Source organism: Zonotrichia leucophrys, chromosome 27 (assembly GCF_028769735.1).
Source record: "Zonotrichia leucophrys gambelii isolate GWCS_2022_RI chromosome 27, RI_Zleu_2.0, whole genome shotgun sequence".
Lineage (NCBI taxonomy): Eukaryota > Metazoa > Chordata > Aves > Passeriformes > Passerellidae > Zonotrichia > Zonotrichia leucophrys.
This window is the reverse complement of record NC_088196.1, coordinates 4,173,178-4,194,056: the sequence shown is the minus strand read 5'-3', so window position 1 is coordinate 4,194,056 and position 20,879 is coordinate 4,173,178. Positions and strand designations below refer to the sequence as shown.

The 20,879-nt window shown below is 47.7% G+C and overlaps 1 protein-coding gene across 1 annotated transcript in view; it reads left to right on the top strand.

Moving 5' to 3' along the window:
* The first annotated feature begins 22 nt into the window (after positions 1-22).
* Positions 23-20,879, top strand: part of CDK12 (cyclin dependent kinase 12) — a 57,333-nt gene continuing 36,476 nt past the window's right edge. Inside the window, 3 exon segments of the mRNA XM_064733621.1 lie at positions 23-1,862; positions 13,633-14,263; positions 14,266-14,504. Of these exon segments, the coding sequence (XP_064589691.1) occupies positions 826-1,862; positions 13,633-14,263; positions 14,266-14,504 (1,907 nt within the window). The 5' untranslated portion in view covers positions 23-825.

The following is a 20,879-nucleotide window of genomic DNA, read 5'->3' as shown; positions in this document are numbered from 1 at the left end:
GCTGTGCAGCCCTAACGGAGCATTAACCGCCCGTTAGCCGGCGGTGCGCCGGGCCGGGCTCCACAGCGACCCGCCGGCGGCTTTAGAGCGCAGCGCAGCGCGGCGGAGCGGGAGAGCGGCGGGAGGCCGGGGCGGCGGCGACGCCGCCATGGAGCTTTGTTGCGGGCCGGGCGCTAGGGGGCGCTGTCCCCGCCCCGCGCCCCAATAAAGTTGGCCGGGAAGGCGCCGCCGGCCGCGCGATTTCGCGGCTCTCGCGAGAGGACGAGCGCGCGGCCCCGCCCATCTCCGAGAGGTCTCGCGGACGAGGAGGACTCGCGCCGGAGCGCAGGGAGGGGTGGCGGCGGCGGCCGCGTTGTTATCGCGAGAGTTGCGGGCGGGTCTCGCGAGAGTTGGCGGTGCCCCCGGACGGCGCCGCTCCGGTTCGGGCAGAGCGCGGGGGCCGGGCCGGGGGCGGCGGCGGCTCCGGGGCCCCTTCGGCCGGGGATCCTCCGCGCCCAGGCCCCGCCACCGCCGCTGAGGCCGCGGGCAGCGCTCCGGGCCCGGGCCCCGCCTTCCCGGGGCGCCCCCGCGGCCGCGCTGCCCGCCGGGCCTGGGCCCCTCGGATGAGGCGGTGAGGCCGCGGCGCTTCCCCCTCCCCTCCCGGCACCTTCCCCCCTCCCCTCCCCGTCCCTGCCGCCTCCTCCGGGGCCTCGCGCCCCGCTCCCCATGTAGGAGGGAGCCCCGAGGCCGGCGTGGATGGTGCGAGGGGCGGGCGCCGAGGGAGTTTGAAGTTCGGGGCTTGCGCGGAGTCCCCCCCTCGCCGTTCCCGAGCGCAGCGGGGGAGGAATGCCAAATCCGGAGAGACATGGGGGCAAGAAGGATGGCGGCGGGGGGGCCTCGCAGCCGGGCAGCGGGAGCTCCAACAGCAAGGAGAGGCACCGGGCGGGCTCCAGGCACAAGAGGCACAAGTCCAGGCACTCCAAGGAGTCCCCGCTGGCGGCCCAGGAAGCGGCGGCGCCCCTGGGAGCGGTGATCAAGCCGCTGGTGGAGTACGATGACATCAGCTCGGACTCGGACACCTTCTCGGACGATGTGGCCCTCAAGCTGGACAGGAGGGACAACGAGGAGAGGAGGGCGGAGAGGAGCGAGAGGGCCCAGAAGCACCGGCACCACCAGCACAAGCGGCTCCGCGAGCTGATGAAGAGCAAACAGGCGGAGAAGGACAGGAAGCTGGAAAAGAGCCTGGATGCTTCCAGCAGGTCCGCCAAGGAGAGGATCTCGGGATCCTCCAAGAGGCTCCTGGAGAGCGACGAGCACCCCAAGGCTCTCTCCTCGTCCAAGAGCAGCACCAAGGAATCGCGCTCGGCCAAGGCGCACAAGGAGAAATCCAGGAAGGAGCGGGAGCTCAAATCCAGCCACAAAGAGCGCAGCAAAAGCCATCGCAAAAGGGACGCTCCCAAAAGTTACAAAACCATCGACAGCCCCAAGAGGAAATCCAGGAGCCCTCACAGGAAATGGTCGGACAGCCCCAAACTGGACGACAGCCCCTCGGGAGCCTCCTACGTGCAGGAGTACGACCTCAGCCCGCCCCGCTCGCACACCTCCAGCACCTACGATCCCTACAGGAAGAGCCCCGGCGGCTCCTCACGCCGCCAATCCCTCAGCCCACCCTACAAGGAACCCGTGGCTTACCAGAACGCCCGCTCGCCCAGCCCCTACAGCCGGCGGCAGCGATCCGTGAGCCCCTACGGCCGGAGGCGCTCGTCCAGCTACGAGCGGGGCAGCGGCTCCTACAGCGGGAGATCCCCGAGCCCCTACGGCCGCCGCCGCTCCAGCAGCCCCTTCGCCTCCAAGCGCTCCGTGAGCCGGAGCCCCATCGCCAGGTGCGTGTGCTGCGAGCTGGGAGGATGGCTAGGAGGGTTTGGAGTGATGGGATAAAGGGGGGAGTGGGTTTAGGTGGGATATATCCATGAATGGGATGAAATTCCAGCCACCCTGCATGGGGAGGCTCCCTGAGCAGGATTTAAGGTGCTTACCTGGTGGGGAGTTCAGCCATGGGGAATGTTTAAGAAATTAAGAAAAATTTCTTCCCTGTGAGGGTGGTGAGAGCCTGGGGGAGTTGCCCAGGGAAGTTGTGATGCCTCGTCCCTGGAGTTGTCCAAGGTTGGGAAGTTCAGCCATGGGGAATGTTTTTACCTGGTTCTCACTAAATTAGTAAAATATTATTCCCTGTGAAGGTGATGAGGGCCTGGCTCAGTTGTGGATGCTCCATCCCCGAAGTTGTCCAAGGTTTTGAGGTTCAGCCATAGGGAATGTTTTTACCTGGTTCTCACTAAATTAAGAAAAATTTCTTCCCTGTGAGGGCGATGAAGGCCTGGCACAGTTGTGGAGGCTCCATCCCTGTCCAAGGTTGGGAAGTTCAGCCATGGGGAATGTTTTCACCTGGTTCTCACTAAATTAAGAAAAAATTCTCCTCTGTGAGGGCGATGAGGGCCTGGCACAGTTGTGGAGGCTCCATCCCCGAAGTTGTCCAAGGTTTTGAGGTTCAGCCATGGGGAATGTTTTCACCTGGTTCTCACTAAATTAAGAAAAATTTCTTCCCTGGTGAGAGCCTGGTGGAGTTGCCCAGGGAAGTTGTGATGCCTCGTCCCTGGAGTTGTCCAAGGTTGGGAAGTTCAGCCATGGGGAATGTTTTCACCTGGTTCTCACTAAATTAGTAAAATATTATTCCCTGTGAGGTGATGAGGGCCTGGCACAGTTGTGGATGCTCCATCCCTGGAGTTGTCCAAGGTTGGGAGGTTCAGCCATGGGGAATGTTTTCACCTGGTTCTCACTACATTAGGAAAAAATTCAAAAAATTAGGGAAAATAGGTGCTCTTCTCCCCTGTGAGGTGATGAGGGCCTGGCACAGTTGTGGATGCTCCATCCCTGGAGTTGTCCAGGTTCAGCCATGGGGAATGTTTTCACCTGGTTCTCAATGTTTTTATCTGTTTGCTGCATGTGGGAACATGATGTTGCTTTTCAGGAGGGCTCCTTTTGGTGCATTTTGCTCTTTCTGAACTGTTCTGTCTTTTCTTTCCCCTTGGATTAGCACCAACCACTTGCAAACTCCATCTCTAAAGCCTAAATTTCCTTTCCTTTCCTTTCCTTTCCTTTCCTTTCCTTTCCTTTCCTTTCCTTTCCTTTCCTTTCCTTTCCTTTCCTTTCCTTTCCTTTCCTTTCCTTTCCTTTCCTTTCCTTTCCTTTCCTTTCCTTTCCTTTCCTTTCCTTTCCTTTCCTTTCCTTTCCTTCTTCCTTTCCTTTCCTTTCCTTTCCTTCTTCCTTTCCTTCTTCCTTTCCTTTCCTTCTTCCTTTCCTTTCCTTCTTCCTTTCCTTTCCTTCTTCCTTTCCTTTCCTTCTTCCTTTCTGAAATCTGGGCAGTCTGGAAGGATGAGGAACAACCAGCTGGATTTTGGCTTACCTCTAATTTTCTCTCTTTTTCTCTCTAACTTTTCTCCAGAAGGAAACAATTCTTTCAAGGTAGCTGTGTGTGTTTTATTTCAGGTGTTCATTAATCACCCTGTGACACAGCCTAAGGTTGATTTTTTTTCTTTCCCTAGCCCTGGCTTGCATTCAGTGAGTTTCCAGCTGTCTCCATGGCTGCTTTGCTTGGAGCTCCATGGCAATTCAGATGTGACCTGGAATGCAATGGCCATAGGAATGCTGGGCTGCATCCTCCAGCACCCAGGCCTGTTGGAATTTGGTCTTTGTTACCACAACCCTGAACTTGAGGAGTTCTGTCTTGCCTTTGTCCTTGCTGGCATTTCTGACATCAAATCTCTGTATTCCACTGTGATTTTACAGTGCAGATCTGCAGGCTGCTCCTCCTCTGGCCTGTTTTCTCTGTGTACACCTGGGAGCTTCTCAGGGCTAGGCCTGCATGGGTTTCTCCTCCTTCCCTTCAATCCTTTTTGCCTGTTGGTGCTGCTCTGACATCATTTAGTGACCTTTGAGGAGTGAGTGGTGCAGCTCTGAGCAGGGAGAAGCAACATCAGAGTTTTCCTGAGAGTTTGAGATTTTTCTTCTCTGTGTGAGTGGCTGGCTGCTTCTGAGGTGAGAAATCCAGCAGTTGAAAGTTCCATTTCCCTGATTTATGCTTGAGAGCACTTTGTGCTGCTTCCTTCAACTTTCAGAGCTGTTTTCTGAGGATGTTTTTGACTCTTGACTCAATGCTGGACCCCAAAGCAGATGAGTTCCAAAGGTTACTCACTGTTTACTCACTCCTCTCTCTTTCCTGGGCAGATAACTCAGTGACTGTGTGAGGTGTTCCATTGCCTTTGGAAAACACCTGCAGTGGCTGGAGAGGGAATTTCACCTGTTTCCCATGTGTCAGGTGAAGTTTAGGTTGTAATTCTTGTGTTAGTTTTGCTTTGTGGAGCTGCCAGGCTGTGAGGTGAGACTGGAAGGGGGGAATTCTTGGTCAGGTGGGACCTGGGGGGGCTCAGGTGTGTTCAGGAGGGCTCAGGTGTGTTCAGGAGGTGCTCAGGGCTCACCTGGAGGGCTCAGGTGTGTTCAGGAGGGGCTCAGGGCTCACCTGGGGGAGCTCAGGGCTCACCTGGAGGGGCTCAGGTGCTCAGGACACACCTGGAAGTCTCAGGGCTCACCTAGGGTAGCTCAGGGCTCACCTGGAAGTCTCAGGGCTCACCTAGAAAGGGTTCAGGGCTCACCTGGAGAGCTCAGGTGTGTTCAGGAGGGGCTCAGGACTCACCTGGGGGTGCTCAAGACTCACCTAGGGTAGCTCAGGACACACCTGGAGGGCTCAGGTGTGTTCAGGGGGGGCTCAGGGCTCACCTGGAGGGGTTCAGGGCTCACCTGGAGGGCTCAGGTGCTCAGGGCTCACCTGGAAGGGCTCAGGGCTCACCTGGAGGGCTCAGGTGTGTTCAGGACTTACCTGGGGGGGCTCAGGGCTCACCTGGAGGGCTCAGGTGTGTTCAGGAGGGGTTCAGGGCTCACCTGATGGAGCTCAGGGCTCACCTGGAGGGCTCAGGTGTGTTCAGGAAGGGCTCAGGGCTCACCTACAAAGGGTTCAGGGCTCTCCTAGGGTGGCTCAGGGCACACCTGGGGGGGTTCAGGGCTCACCTGGGAGGGGCTCAGGGCTCACCTGGAGGGGCTCAGGTGCTCAGGACACACTTGGAAGGGCTCAAGACTCACCTAGGGTAGCTCAGGGCTCACCTAGAAAGGGTTCAGGGCTCACCTGGAGGGCTCAGGTGTGTTCAGGAGGGGCTCAGGACACACCTGGGGGAGCTCAGGGCTCACCTAGAAAGGGCTCAGGGCTCACCTGGGGGGCTCAGGTGTGTTCAGGAGGGGCTCAGGGCTCACCTGGGGGGGCTCAGGTGCTCAGGACACACCTGGATGTCTCAGGGCTCACCTGGGGTAGCTCAGGTGTGTTCAGGAGGGGCTCAGGGCTCACCTGGAATTCTCAGGGCTCACCTGAAGGGGCTCAGGGCTCACCTGGAGGGCTCAGGTGTGTTCAGGAGGGGCTCAGGGCTCACCTGGGGTAGCTCAGGGCTCACCTGGAGGGGTTCAGGTGTGTTCAGGAGGGGCTCAGGGCTCACCTGGAGGGGCTCAGGGCTCACCTGGGGGGGCTCAGGGCTCACCTGGGGGGCTCAGGTGTGTTCAGGAGGGGTTCAGGGCACACCTGGAAGAGCTCAGGACACACCTGGAGGGGCTCAGGGCTCACCTGGGGGGGCTCAGGGCTCACCTGAGGGAGAGGATGGGCAGAGCCTTCCTCACCTTGACGTGCTGCAGATGAGTGTGAAAGGAGGCAGCTGACTTTGATCCCTTCTGTGCTTCCTGTGCAGGGGCAGGAAGAGAGAAAATCTCTTTTTTTTTTTGGGAGAGAAAACCTCTTTAACTGGCACACTCAGGCAGGGAACACCTGAGCACAGCTTGTGTTCCTCAGGCTTTTCTGGGACACTCCATTATTTCCACTGCCTGACAATATTGGGTGGTTTTTTTATTTTTAGTGTTTTCTTTCATCTCCATATCCAAAACACATCATTAGGGAGCTGCACCCATGTGCTGTGCTGACTGGAGAAAATCCAGAGCTGTTTGCATTTCCAGTGGCTGTGGAAAACAACTCACCAGGATGGTTTGGTCAGTGGGGAAAATAACAGAAGTGCTTTGGCATTCTGGGTGGCAACTGCAGCTAAAACCAGGAGATGGAATTCCAGAGCTTGCTGGAGTTGGGGTGTGCACGTGCTGGTCAAAAATAAGAATTAAAGCTGAGAAATCTGAGCAGTCAGGCTTGCCTGGTGGTGTTTTCTGCTTTATCCTTAACTCTGTGTTGTTTAAATATTGAAATATTTTGAGTGGATGATATGGAATGATGTGGATATTAACCTTGGCCATCTCAGCATGGAAGGTTCTGGCATTCCCCTCATCCCAATCTTCTGATTTTGTGATTAAATAAATTTCATAGTCCTTTTGAATTTGGATTTTTAGATGAAGCCATCATTAGTTTAATTCACAGCTGTTATGGTTGGTATCTTTTTATTTGTGTTTTCCAGCAGGGTGGGTTTTAATCCCAAAACAAGGAGGAAGGACTGTGAGGCTGAATTGCCTTTCATCCATCCTGGATAACCTGGTGTGGAATGTGACACCAAGGCTTCACAAATTAAAGGAGAAATGGGGTAAAAATTACAAAAAAATCATTCCAGAGGATGGAAATTATTTTCTTCCAGAAGCAAAACCTGCCTGTGCATCTTCTGCACTTTGCCTGTTTATTTGTTAATAATAACAGTGATAACAGTGATAATAATAACAGTGATAAAATCCCCCTGGGCTGGAATTTTGGGGGCTGCTGATGCTCTGAGGATGGGAGGTGAGGTCTTTTTAAAAGAACACCAGCCTGGAAAGGAGAATTGGAAACAGCAATTATTTAAATGCATGGTAACTGCAGGGAATTGTTGTTAGTGAAGAGGAATGGATGGATTTATTCCTGGAGTGTGGATTTTTGCTGCTGGAAGGTCAGGGAGTGATTCCAGCTGATTCTGTGAGAGCTTCTGAGCATTCCAGATTTCCCCACCTTCCCCTCTCCTGCTCCAGGCCGGTTCCCCTGGTGGCTGTTTCTGAATCAGCACCATAAAAAAGGTAAAATTGGATTTTTGGAGGTGTTTATTTTGGATCTGGTTTGATTGCTGTGCATCCAGCTGGGTTCATTCTGGTGAGGATGAGGAGGTTCTGTGGCACAGCTTCCCAGAGGTGTGGAATGTGACACCAAGGCTTCACAAATTAAAGGAGAAAGGGCTAAAAATTACAAAAAACTCATTCCAGAGGATGGAAATTATTTTTTTCCAGAAGCAAAACCTGCCTGTGCATCTTCTGCACTTTATTGCCTGTTTATTTGTTAATAATAACAGTGATAACAGTGTTAATAATAACAGTGATAAAATCCCCCTGGGCTGGAATTTTGGGGGCTGCTGATGCTCTGAGGATGGGAGGTGAGGTTTGGTGCACGTGGAGCCTTTTTAAAGGAACACCAGCCTGGAAAAGAGGCTTGGAAACAGCAATTATTGTGTGGTAACTGCAGGGAATTGTTGTTAGTGAAGAGGAATGGATGGATTTATTCCTGGAGTGTGGATTTTTGCTGCTGGAAGGTCAGGGAGTGATTCCAGCTGATTCTATGAGAGTTTCTGAGCATTCCAGATTTCCCCACCCTCCCCTCTCCTGCTCCAGGCCGCTGCCCCTGGTGGCTGTTTCTAAATCAGCACCATAAAAAAGGTAAAATTGGATTTTTGGAGGTGTTTATTTTGGGTCTGGTTTGATTGCTGTGCATCCAGCTGGGTTCATTCTGGTGAGGGTGAGGAGGTTCTGTGGCACAGCTTCCCAGAGGTGTGGAATGTGACACCAAGGCTTCACAAATTAAAGGAGAAATGGGTAAAAATTACAAAAAAATCATTCCAGAGGATGGAAATTATTTTCTTCCAGAAGCAAAACCTGCCTGTGCATCTTCTGCACTTTATTGCCTGTTTATTTGTTGAGATCTGCAGTGATAAAATCCCCTTGGGTTGGAATTTTGGGGGCAGCTGATGCTCTGAGGATGGGAGGTGAGGTCTTTTTAAAGGAACACCAGCCTGGAAAGGAGGCTTGGAAACAGCAATTATTTGTGTGGTAACTGCAGGGAATTGTTGTTAGTGAAGAGGAATGGATGGATTTATTCCTGGAGTGTGGATTTTTGCTGCTGGAAGGTCAGGGAGTGATTCCAGCTGTTTCTATGAGAGCTTCTGAGCATTCCAGATTTCCCCACCCTCCCCTCTCCTGCTCCAGGCCGCTGCCCCTGGTGGCTGTTTCTAAATCAGCACCATAAAAAAGGTAAAATTGGATTTTTGGAGATGTTTATTTTGGATCTGGTTTGATTGCTGTGCATCCAGCTGGGGTAATTCTGGTGAGGATGAGGAGGTTCTATGGCACAGGTTCCCAGAGGTGTGGAATGTGACACCAAGGCTTCACAAATTAAAGGAGAAATGGGTAAAAATTACAAAAAAATCATTCCAGAGGATGGAAATTATTTTCCAGCTGTTTCTATGAGAGCTTCTGAGCATTCCAGATTTCCCCACCCTCCCCTCTCCTGCTCCAGGCCGGTGCCCCTGGTGGCTGTTTCTGAATCAGCACCATAAAAAAGGTAAAATTGGATTTTTGGAGGTGTTTATTTTGGGTCTGGTTTGATTGCTGTGCATCCAGCTGGGTTCATTCTGCATCCCTGGCAGTGCCCAATGCCAGGCTGGCAGCACCCTGGCACAGTGCAAGGTGTCCCTGCCCCACTGGATGAGCTCTTCCAACCCAAACCTTTCCATAATTCCATGAATTTGGAACTCTTGGGGGTTCTCATGGGGCAGAAAAAGGAGAATTGCAGCATCTTGAATCCATCCTGCATGAATTGCAGCAGTTTTGTAACCCCAAAACTTTGTGCTTGCAGTCAGTGACATCCTACAGGATTCCTTAGGAATATTTTCCATAACCTGGAAATGTTTTGGAGCTGCTGGAAAGGTGACTGCTCCTGGTGCCAGGCTGTCAGTCCCTGAGCAGAAACCTTGGGAAAAGAGCAGGGAAACACCTGTGGGACTGCAGACCCTGCTTTTTTTTCTCCTTCTGGTTGTATATTTATATTTATTGCAGATTTAAAGGTAAGGATTCCCCTACAGCCCTGCTGGCAGCACCAGCCTTGTGCATCCAAGTGGGAAAGACAAATTCTGATCCCCTTCTCCTCCCACACTCACAGCAAGCTGCTGTGACAAAAATTTCCTGTTTTCTCACTTCTGCAGTTTATTTTCCAAATGTTTATTGTCCTGGGATAAAACTAATTGGTGGTGTTAATTGTGTTCTGAGTATGGAGCCAGTGTCACCTGTGTTTGAACTGCTGCTGGTAAATGTGTTTTATTACTGCTGTGGGACTGTTTTGAGGGAATTTTGTGTTTTCCAAGTGTCCTGAGTGGAATGTTGTGGCTGTTATTCAGTATTTGAATAACAGAATATTTGAAGTATTTGAATAACTCCGAATTTTTGGTTGTCCTGTTGGCATCAGAGCCCACCACAGCATTAAAGCCTCACCCTGCCCAATCCTTGTTCCTCCTGGGGTGGAGGAAACAGCTCTGGCTCATCAGGAATTTGATAGAAGCACTGGAAATTCCAGTTTCCATTTCCATTTTAGTGTTTATCTGGTTTCCCCTCAGTGGGGAGAGCCCTGATGGTGTGAGGTGTTCCCTCAGATTTTCTCTGATTATTTCCACACACACACATCTGATTTAGAGCCCATTCTTTGTACAGGGAGACCTTGACCAATAGAGTTAAAATTCCTGGGGTTTATTTTTCCTTCTTCCAAATCACACCATGCAAATTTGAGTTCTGGTAGCAGCAAAAGAACCAGAGGGGTGAAAGGAGCTTGAGGTATCCAAATTCCTGAGGCAGCATTCCCATGAGGGCAGTGGTGTTTTATCCATGGTTTTATCCGTGGTTTTATCCATGGTTTTATCCATGGTTTTGTACTGGTTTTATCCCTGTTTTATCCATGGTTTCTTTAAAGTTACACATAATTCCTGTGGCAATATCCTAATATTCTTGGAATTATTCTAAGGAGTTTCCTGTTGGTGTGTGTGAGCTGTGATCTCTCCTTGGGATTGTCAGCTTGGGACAGTGGGTCTGGCACATGAAGGGTTGGATGATGATAATTAAAACGTTCCTGATTGACTCAAAAACTCCTTCTCCTGCCCAAATTCTGAGGCAGCATTCCCATGATGGCAGTGGTTTTATCCATGGTTTCCTTTAAAGTTACACTAATTCCAGTGAAATATTCCTAAATATTCTTGGAATATTCAAGGTCTCCTGTTGGTGTGTGGCTGTGATCTCTCCCTTGGTTGTCCAGCTTTGATCCTTCTCTGCCGCAGGTCTGGCACAGGTGCTGATGGTACCAAAACTCTCCTGATCGACTCAAAACTCCTTCAGTTCTCTGACAGGGTTGTGGCCTCTCTGAGCTGACCAATCATTCAGCTGTTGCTGAGCAGCTCAGAGGGTGAGAGGAGCTTGAGGTGCCCGATTTCCTGAGGCAGCATTGCATGAGGGCGTTTTATCTGTGGTTCTATCCATGGTTTATCCATGTTTTTATCCATGTTTATCCATGGTTTCCTTTAAAGTTACACATAATTCCTGTGCAATACTCCTAAATATTCTTGGAATATTCTAAGAGTTCCTGTTGGGTGTGTGAGCTGTGATTCCTCTTTCCCTTGGGATTGTCCAGCTTTGATCCTTCTCTGACGGCAGGTCTGGCACAGATGGGTGGGTGTGTGTACAAAACTGCTCCTGATGACTCAAAAACTCCTTCCTCCTGCCCAATTCTGAGGCAGCATTCCCATGAGGCAGTGGTGTTTTATCCATGGTTTCCTTTAAATTTACACATAATTCCTGTGAAATATTCCTAAATATTCTTTGGCTATTCTGTTGGTGTGTGAGCTCTTTCTCTTGGGCTTGGCACAGGGAGGGTGGATGATGATGGTACAAAACTGCTCCTGATTGACTCAAAAACTCCCTCCAGCTTCTCCTCACAGGTGTTGTGGCCTCTCTGGGCTGACCAGCTCACTCAGCTGTTGCTGAGCAGCTCAGAGGGTGAGAGGAGCTTGAGGTGCCCGATTTCCTGAGGCAGCATTGCCATGAGGGCGGTTTTGTCCATGGTTTTGTCCATGGTTTTGTCCATGGTTTTGTCCATGGTTTTGTCCATGGTTTTATCCAGGGTTTTCCATGTTTTGTTCCAAGGTTTTTGTCCATGGTTTTGTCCTTTGGTTTTTCCATGGTTTTGTCCATGCTTTGCACATAGGTTTCTGTAAGTTACAATAATTCCAGATGATAAAATTTCCTAAATATTCTTGAGTGTTCCAAGAGAGTCATCTGTTTGGGTGTGTGAGCTGTGATTTCCTCTCTTGCCTTGGGGTTGTCCAGCTTTGATCATTCCCTGGATGGCGGGTCTGGCACAGGTGCTGATGGTACAAAACTGCTCCTGATGGACTCAAAAACTCCTTCCAGCTTCTCCTGACAGGGTTGTGGCCTCTCTGAGCTGACCAGCAGCACACTCAGCTGTTGCTGAGCAGCTCAGAGGGTGAGAGGAGCTTGAGGTGCCCGATTTCCTGAGGCAGCATTGCCATGAGGGCGGTTTTGTCCATGGTTTTATCCAGGGTTTTGTCCATGTTTATCCATGGTTTCCTTTAAAGTTACACATAATTCCAGTGAAATATTCCTGAATATTCTTGGAGTGTTCCAAGAGTCTCTGTTGGGTGTGTGAGCTGTGATATCTTTCCCTTGGGATTGTCCAGCTTTGATCCTTCCCTGACAGCGGGTCTGGCACAGGGAGGGTGGATGATGATAATGTAAAACTGCTCCTGATCGACTCAAAAACTCCTTCCTCCTGCCCAAATTCCTGAGGCAGCATTCCCATGATGGCAGTGGTGTTTTATCCATGGTTTCCTTTAAATTTACACATAATTCCAGTGAAATATTCCTAAATATTCTTTGGCTATTCTGTTGGGTGTGTGAGCTCTTTCTCTTGGGGCTTGGCAGTGGGCCTGGCACAGGATATGGGTGGGTGCTGATGGTACAAAACTGCTCCTGATCAACTCAAAAACTCCTTCCAGCTTCTCCTGACAGGGTTGTGGCCTCTCTGAGCTGACCAGCAGCACACTCAGCTGTTGCTGAGCAGCTCAGAGGGTGAAAGGAGCTTGAGGTGCCCGATTTCCTGAGGCAGCATTGCCATGAGGGCGGTTTTGTCCATGGTTTTATCCATGGTTTTATCCATGTTTATCCATGGTTTCCTTTAAAGTTACACATAATTCCTGTGAAATATTCCTAAATATTCTTGGAATATTCTAAGAGTCTCCTGTTGGGTGTGTGAGCTGTGATTTCCTCTTTCCCTTGGGATTGTCCAGCTTTGGACAGTGGGTCTGGCACAGGGAGGGTGGGTGCTGATGGTACAAAACTGCTCCTGATGGACTCAAAAACTTCCAGCTTCTCCTGACCAGAGAGGAACTTCTGACCAGCTCAGAGAGGTGTTGTGGCATTTCTGAGCTGACCAACTCATTCAGCTGTTGGTGAGCTGCTCAGAGGGTGAGAGGAGCTTGAGGTGCCCGATTTCCTGAGGCAGCATTCCCATGAGGGCGGTTTTATCCATGGTTATATCTGTGGTTTTATCCATGGTTTTATCCATGTTTATCCATGGTTTCCTTTAAAGTTACACATAATTCCAGTGAAATATTCCTAAATATTCTTGGAATATTCTAAGAGTCTCCTGTTGGGTGTGTGAGCTGTGATCTCTCCCTTGGGGTTGTCCAGCTTTGATCCTTCTCTGACGGCAGGTCTGGCACAGGTGCTGATGGTACAAAACTGCTCCTGATGGACTCAAAAACTCCTTCCAGCTTCTCCTGACAGGGTTGTGGCCTCTCTGAGCTGACCAACTCATTCAGCTGTTGCTGAGCAGCTCAGAGGGTGAGAGGAGCTTGAGGTGCCCGATTTCCTGAGGCAGCATTGCCATGAGGGCGGTTTTGTCCATGGTTTTATCCGTGGTTATATCCATGTTTTTATCCATGGTTTTGTCCATGGTTTTATCCATGGTTTCCTTTAAAGTTACACATAATTCCTGTGCAATATTCCTAAATATTCTTGGAATATTCTAAGAGTCTCCTGTTGGGTGTGTGAGCTGTGATCTCTCCCTTGGGATTGTCCAGCTTTGGACAGTGGGTCTGGCACATGAAGGGTGGATGATGATAATGTAAAACTGCTCCTGATTGACTCAAAAACTCCTTCTTCCTGCCCAAATTCCTGAGGCAGCATTCCCATGAGGGCAGTCGTGTTTTATCCATGGTTTCCTTTAAAGTTACACATAATTCCAGTGAAATATTCCTGAATATTCTTCGGTATTCCCAGACTCTCTGTTGGGTGTGTGAGCTCTTTCTCTTGGGGCTTGGCACAGGATATGGGTGGGTGCTGATGGTACAAAACTGCTCCTGATGGACTCAAAAACTCCTTCCAGCTTCTCCTGACAGGGTTGTGGCCTCTCTGAGCTGACCAGCAGCACACTCAGCTGTTGCTGAGCAGCTCAGAGGGTGAGAGCAGCTCCGTTTTCCTTTCTCCCCGCAGGAAATCGGTGAAGTCGCGGAGCCGCAGCCCCGGCTACTCGAGGCACTCCTCTCACAGCAAGAAGCAGAGGTCTGGCTCCCGCAGTCGCCATTCCAGCATCTCCCCCAGCAGGCTCCCACTCAACTCCAGCCTGGGAGCAGAGCTCAGCAGGAAGAAGAAGGAGAGAGCGGCAGCAGCAGCGGCCGCAGCCAAGGTGGATGGCAAGGATGCAAAGGGCTCCCCTGTTTTCCTGGCTAGGAAGGAGAACAGCTTGGCTGAGCTGAAGGAGGCTGGGACAGAGGCTAAAAAGGTCACCAAAAGTGTTAAATGTGAGAAAGCTCCTGACACAGACTCGGTTCATTCGCTGTACGCCAACGCAGAGCCCAAAGCCCCTGCGGAGACACCAACAAAATCCAAGGCGGAGGAGAACTCGGAGAGGAAACACCCGGTTCCACTGAGGGATCCCAAAGCCACGGGAACAAAGGACTCCAAGCCTTTAGCAGTGACAGAGGACCTGGTATCTCCAAAGGAGACAGAAGCAGCAGAGAAGGAGATTGCACCTCCCCTCCCCGCCATCAAATCCCCTGCTCCCCCTCTGCCCACCAGCACCCCTCCGCCTCCCACGCCGCCGCTGCCGCCGCTGCTCACCGCCGCCCTCCTCTTCCTCCGTGCAGCGCCCTCCTCCTTCCGCCCCAACGCCTCCTCTCTCCACCCCAACGCCTTGCTTTTCCACCAGACTCTACTTTATCCTCTCAGGTGAACTCCCAGTCCTCTGTGCAGGTGGCTCCAAAAACCCAAGTGTCTGTGACGGCTGCTATCCCACACCTGAAAACTTCCACCCTGCCACCGCTTCCGCTGCCCCCTATTTTAGTTGGGGAAGATGACTTGGATAGGTAAGGTCACATCAGAGCATCCCCTTTAGAATTTAACAGCAAAGCCTTATATAAAAATGGTTTTTTATTTTTTTTGGGTTGGTTTTTACAGTTTTGAGCGTATCCTGCACAGTGTAACTGCGGAGTTATCCCAGGTTTGTGTTTAGGGTTTTCTGATCTGCAGGTTGTTTTATCTCTGTGGGAAAGGTAAGGTCACATCAGAGCATCCCCTTTGGAATTTAACAGCAAAGCCTTACATAAAAATGGTTTTTGGGTTGGTTTTAGAGTTTTGAGCGTATCCTGCAGAGTGTAACTGCAGAGTTATCCCAGGTTTGTGTTTAGGGTTTTGTTTTCTCTTATCTCTGTGGGAAACAAGAGGATAGGTAAGGTCACATCAGAGCATCCCCTTTTACATAAAAATGGTTTTTGTGGGGTTTTTTTTGGGTTGGTTTTTCAGTTTTGAGTGTATCCTGCAGAGTGTAAGTGCAGTGTTGGTTTAAAGGAGTTATCCCAGGTTTGTGTGGAGGGTTTGGTTTTCTCCTGCAGGTTCTTTTCTCTTATCTCTCTGGGAAACAAGAGGATAGGTAAAGTCACATCAGAGCATCCCCTTTAGAATTTAACAGCAAAGCTTTACATAAAAATGGTTTTTGGGTTTTTTTTGGGTTGGTTTTAGAGTTTTGAGCGTATCCTGCAGAGTGTAAGAGCGGAGTTATCCCAGGTTTGTGTGGAGGGTTTTGTTTTCTCTTATCCCTGTGGGAAACAAGAGGATAGGTAAGGTCACATCAGAGCATCCCCTTTTACATAAAAATGGTTTTTGTGGGGTTTTTTTTGGGTTGGTTTTAGAGTTTTGAGTGTATCCTGCGGAGTTATCCCAGGTTTGTGTTTAGGGTTTTGTTTTCTCCTGCAGGTTGTTTTATCTCTGTGGGAAACAAGAGGATAGGTAAGGTCACATCAGAGCATCCCCTTTAGAATTTAACAGCAAAGCTTTACATAAAAATGGTTTTTGGGTTGGTTTTAGAGTTTTGAGCGTATCCTGCAGAGTGTAAGTGCGGAGTTATCCCAGGTTTGTGTGGAGGGTTTTGTTTTCTCTTATCCCTGTGGGAAACAAGAGGATAGGTAAGGTCACCTCAGACAATCCCCTTTTACATAAAAAGGGTTTTTGGGGTTTTTTTGGGGTTGGTTTTACAGTTTTGAGCGTATCCTGCAGAGTGTAACTGCGGAGTTATCCCAGGTTTGTGTGGAGGGTTTTGTTTTCTCTTATCCCTGTGGGAAACAAGAGGATAGGTAAGGTCACCTCAGAGCATCCCCTTTAGAATTTAACAGCAAAGCCTTACATAAAAATGGTTTTTGTGGGGTTTTTTTTGGGTTGGTTTTAGAGTTTTGAGCGTATCCTGCAGAGTGTAACTGCGGAGTTATCCCAGGTTTGTGTGGAGGGTTTTGTTTTCTCCTGCAGGTTGTTGTCTCTTATCTCTGTGGGAAACAAGAGGATAGGTAAAGTCACATCAGAGCATCCTCTTTAGAATTTAACAACCAGACTTTACATAAAAATGGTTTTTGTGGGGTTTTTTTTTGGGTTGGTTTTACAGTTTTGAGCACATCCTCCAGAGTGTAACTGTGGAGTTATCCCAGGTTTGTGTGGAGGGTTTTGTTTTCTCCTGCAGGTTGTTTTCTCTTATCTCTGTGGGAAAGGTAAGGTCACATCAGAGCATCCCCTTTTACATAAAAATGGTTTTTTGTGGGTTTTTTTTTGGGTTGGTTTTAGAGTTTTGAGCATATCCTGCGGAGTTATCCCAGGTTTGTGTGGAGGATTTTGGTTTCTCTTAGCTCTGTGGGAAACAAGAGGATAGGTAAAGTCACACCAGAGCATCCCCTTTAGAATTTAACAGCAAAGCTTTACATAAAAATGGTTTTTGTAGGGTTTTTTTTGGGTTGGTTTTAGAGTTTTGAGCGTATCCTGCAGAGTGTAAGTGCGGTGTTGGTTTAAAGGAGTTATCCCAGGTTTGTGTGGAGGGTTTTGTTTTCCTCCTGCAGGTTGTTTTATCTCTGTGGAAAACAAGAGGGTAGGTAAGGTCACCTCAGAGCATCCCCTTTAGAATTTAACAGCAAAGCTTTACATAAAAAGGGTTTTTGGGGGTTTTTTTTTTGGGTTGGTTTTAGAGTTTTGAGCGTATCCTGCGGAGTTATCCCAGGTTTGTGTGGAGGGTTTTGTTTTCTCCTGCAGGTTGTTTTCTCTTATCTCTGTGGGAAAGGTAAGGTCACCTCAGAGCATCCCCTTTTACATAAAAATGGTTTTTGTGGGTTTTTTTTTTGGGTTGGTTTTAGAGTTTTGAGCATATCCTTCAGAGTGTAAGTGTGGTGTTGGTTTAAAGGAGTTATCCCAGGTTTGTGTTTAGGGTTTTCTGATCTCCTGCAGGTTGTTTTCTCTTATCTCTGTGGGAAAGGTAAGGTCACATCAGAGCATCCCCTTTAGAATTTAACAGCAAAGCCTTATATAAAAATGGTTTTTTATTTTTTTTGGGTTGGTTTTTACAGTTTTGAGCGTATCCTGCACAGTGTAAGTACAGAGTTATCCCAGGTTTGTGTGGAGGATTTTGGTTTTCTCCTGCAGGTTGTTGTCTCTTATCTGTGTGGGAAACAAGAGGATAGGTAAGGTCACATCAGAGTATCCCCTTTAGAATTTAACAGCAAAGCTTTACATAAAAATGGTTTTTGGGGTTTTTTTGGGTTGGTTTTAGAGTTTTGAGCGTATCCTGCAGAGTGGAACTGCAGAGTTATCCCAGGTTTGTGTGGAGGGTTTTGTTTTTTCCTGCAGGTTGTTGTCTCTTATCTCTGTGGGAAAGGTAAGGTCACCTCAGAGAATCCCCTTTAGAATTTACCAGCAAAGCTTTACATAAAAATGGTTTTTGTGGGGTTTTTTTTGGGTTGGTTTTAGAGTTTTGAGCGTATCCTGCAGAGTGTAAGTGCGGTGTTGGTTTAAAGGAGTTATCCCAGGTTTGTGTGGAGGATTTTGGTTTTCTCCTGCAGGTTGTTGTCTCTTATATCTGTGGGAAAGGTAAGGTCACATCAGAGCATCCCCTTTTACATAAAAATGGTTTTTGTGGGGTTTTTTTTGGGTTGGTTTTTACAGTTTTGAGCGTATCCTGCACAGTGTAAGTACAGAGTTATCCCAAGTTTGTGTGGAGGGTTTTGTTTTCTCTTATCCCTGTGGAAAACAAGAGGATAGGTAAGGTAAAAGGGGATGCTCTGATGCTCTCACATCAGAGCATCCCCTTTTACATAAAAATGGTTTTTGTGGGGTTTTTTTTTTGGGTTGGTTTTAGAGTTTTGAGCGTATCCTGCAGAGTGTAAGTGCAGAGTTATCCCAGGTTTGTGTTTAGGTTTGGTTTTCTCCTGCAGGTTGTTTTCTCTTACCCCTGTGGGAAAGGTAAGGTCACCTCAGACAATCCCCTTTAGAATTTAACAGCAAAGCCTTACATAAAAATGGTTTTTGTAGGGTTTTTTTTGGGGTTGGTTTTAGAGTTTTGAGCATATCCTGCAGAGTGTAAGTGTGGTGTTGGTTTAAAGGAGTTATCCCAGGTTTGTGTTTAGGGTTTTGTTTTCTCCTGAAGGTTGTTTTATCTCTGTAGGAAACAAGAGGATAGGTAAGGTCACATCAGAGCATCCCCTTTTACATAAAAATGTTTTTTGTAGGGTTTTTTTTGGGTTGGTTTTAGAGTTTTGAGCGTATCCTGCAGAGTGTAAGTGCGGAGTTATCCCAGGTTTGTGTGGAGGATTTTGGTTTTCTCCTGCAGGTTGTTGTCTCTTATATCTGTGGGAAAGGTAAGGTCACATCAGAGCATCCCCTTTTACATAAAAAGGGTTTTTGGGTTTTTTTTGGGGTTGGTTTTAGAGTTTTGAGTGTATCCTGCAGAGTTTAACTGCGGAGTTATCCCAGGTTTGTGTGGAGAATTTTTTTTTCTCCTGCAGGTTGTTTTATCTCTGTGGGAAACAAGAGGATAGGTAAGGTCACATCAGAGCATCCCCTTTAGAATTTAACAGCAAAGCTTTACATAAAAAGGGTTTTTGGGGTTTTTTTTGGGTTGGTTTTAGAGTTTTGAGCGTATCCTGCAGAGTGTAAGTGCGGAGTTATCCCAGGTTTGTGTGGAGGGTTTTGTTTTCTCTTATCCCTGTGGAAAACAAGAGGATAGGTAAGGTCACATCAGAGCATCCCCTTTTACATAAAAATGGTTTTTGTGGGGTTTTTTTGGGGTTGGTTTTAGAGTTTTGAGCGTATCCTGCAGAGTGTAACTGCAGAGTTATCCCAGGTTTGTGTGGAGGGTTTGGTTTTCTCCTGCAGGTTGTTTTCTCTTATATCTGTGGGAAAGGTAAGGTCACATCAGAGCATCCCCTTTTACATAAAAATGGTTTTTGTGGGGTTTTTTTGGGGTTGGTTTTAGAGTTTTGAGCGTATCCTGCAGAGTGTAAGTGCGGAGTTATCCCAGGTTTGTGTGGAGGGTTTTGGTTTTTTCCTGCAGGTTGTTTTCTCTTATCTCTGTGGGAAAGGTAAGGTCACATCAGAGCATTCCCTTTTACATAAAAATGGTTTTTGTGGGGTTTTTTTTTGGGTTGGTTTTAGAGTTTTGAGCGTATCCTGCAGAGTGTAACTGTGGAGTTATCCCAGGTTTGTGTGGAGGGTTTTGTTTTCTCTTATCTCTATGGGAAACAAGAGGATAGGTAAGGTCACATCAGAGCATCCCCTTTGGAATTTAACAGCAAAGCCTTACATAAAAATGGTTTTTGGGTTTTTTTTTTTGGGTTGGTTTTAGAGTTTTGAGCGTATCCTGCAGAGTGTAAGTGCGGTGTTGGTTTAAAGGAGTTATCCCAGGTTTGTGTTTAGGGTTTTGTGATCTCCTGCAGGTTGTTTTCTCTTAGCTCTGTGGGAAACAAGAGGATAGGTAAAGTCACATCAGAGCATCCCCTTTTACATAAAAATGGTTTTTGTGGGTTTTTTTTTTGGGTTGGTTTTAGAGTTTTGAGCGTATCCTGCAGAGTGTAAGTGCGGAGTTATCCCAGGTTTGTGTTTAGGGTTTTGTTTTCTCCTGCAGGTTGTTTTCTCTTATCTCTGTGGGAAAGGTAAGGTCACATCAGAGCATCCCCTTTAGAATTTAACAGCAAAGCTTTACATAAAAATGGTTTTTGTGGGGTTTTTTTGGGTTGGTTTTAGAGTTTTGAGCGTATCCTGCAGAGTGTAAGTGCGGTGTTGGTTTAAAGGAGTTATCCCAGGTTTGTGTTTAGGGTTTTGTGATCTGCAGGTTGTTTTCTCTTATCTCTGTGGGAAAGGTAAGGTCACCTCAGAGCATCCCCTTTTACATAAAAATGGTTTTTGTGGGTTTTTTTTTTGGGTTGGTTTTTAGAGTTTTGAGTGTATCCTGCAGAGTGTAACTGTGGAGTTATCCCAGGTTTGTGTGGAGGATTTTGGTTTTCTCCTGCAGGTTGTTTTCTCTTATCTCTGTAGGAAAGGTAAGGTCACCTCAGAGAATCCCCTTTAGAATTTAACAGCAAAGCTTTACATAAAAATGGTTTTTGTGGGGGTTTTTTTGGGTTGGTTTTAGAGTTTTGAGCGTATCCTGCGGAGTTATCCCAGGTTTGTGTGGAGGATTTTGGTTTTCTCCTGCAGGTTGTTTTCTCTTATCTCTGTGGGAAAGGTAAGGTCACATCAGAGCATCCCCTTTAGAATTTAACAGCAAAGCTTTACATAAAAAGGGTTTTTGGGGTTTTTTTGGGTTTAGAAACTTGTACTCAAGGAACAGGAAAAAGCTAAAAAATCCTTCTCAATTTCACAAACCAGAGCTTTTTCTGTCCTGTGTGTAAAACCAGCATTGATTTAACTTGAGTGTTGTCTTAATTTTTCATTAATTGATGCAAGCAGTTGATTGCTTGAGAAGTAGGTATGGTTTGTTTGAAAAGTTTAAAAATCAGTGAAACTGCAGCTTTAATTTAATTTCCTGATTATTTCTGATCCAAACATGCAGCCTTGGCTCTGGGCTGTGGTTGTGGCTTCTGTGATGAATTTATCTGAATTTATTATATTTAACCCCCACTCAGGGGGTTTCTTTTGGTGGGGAGGAAGGAGCAGAATATCCAGAATGGAGTGGAAAAGGCAAAAAAAACCCCAAATAGTTGTTTTTTCTCTCCTTTTCTAGCTGTTAGTGTGTTGCAGTGCCATTAATATCATCAGTGATATATTTTTTTTATTTTTATTTTTTATATTTTTATATTTATTATTTTTATATTTTTATATTTATTATTTTTATATTTTATATTTTATTATTTTTTATATTTTATATTTTATTTATTATATTTTATATTTTATATTTTGTTTTATATATTATATTTATTATTTTTATATTTTTTATT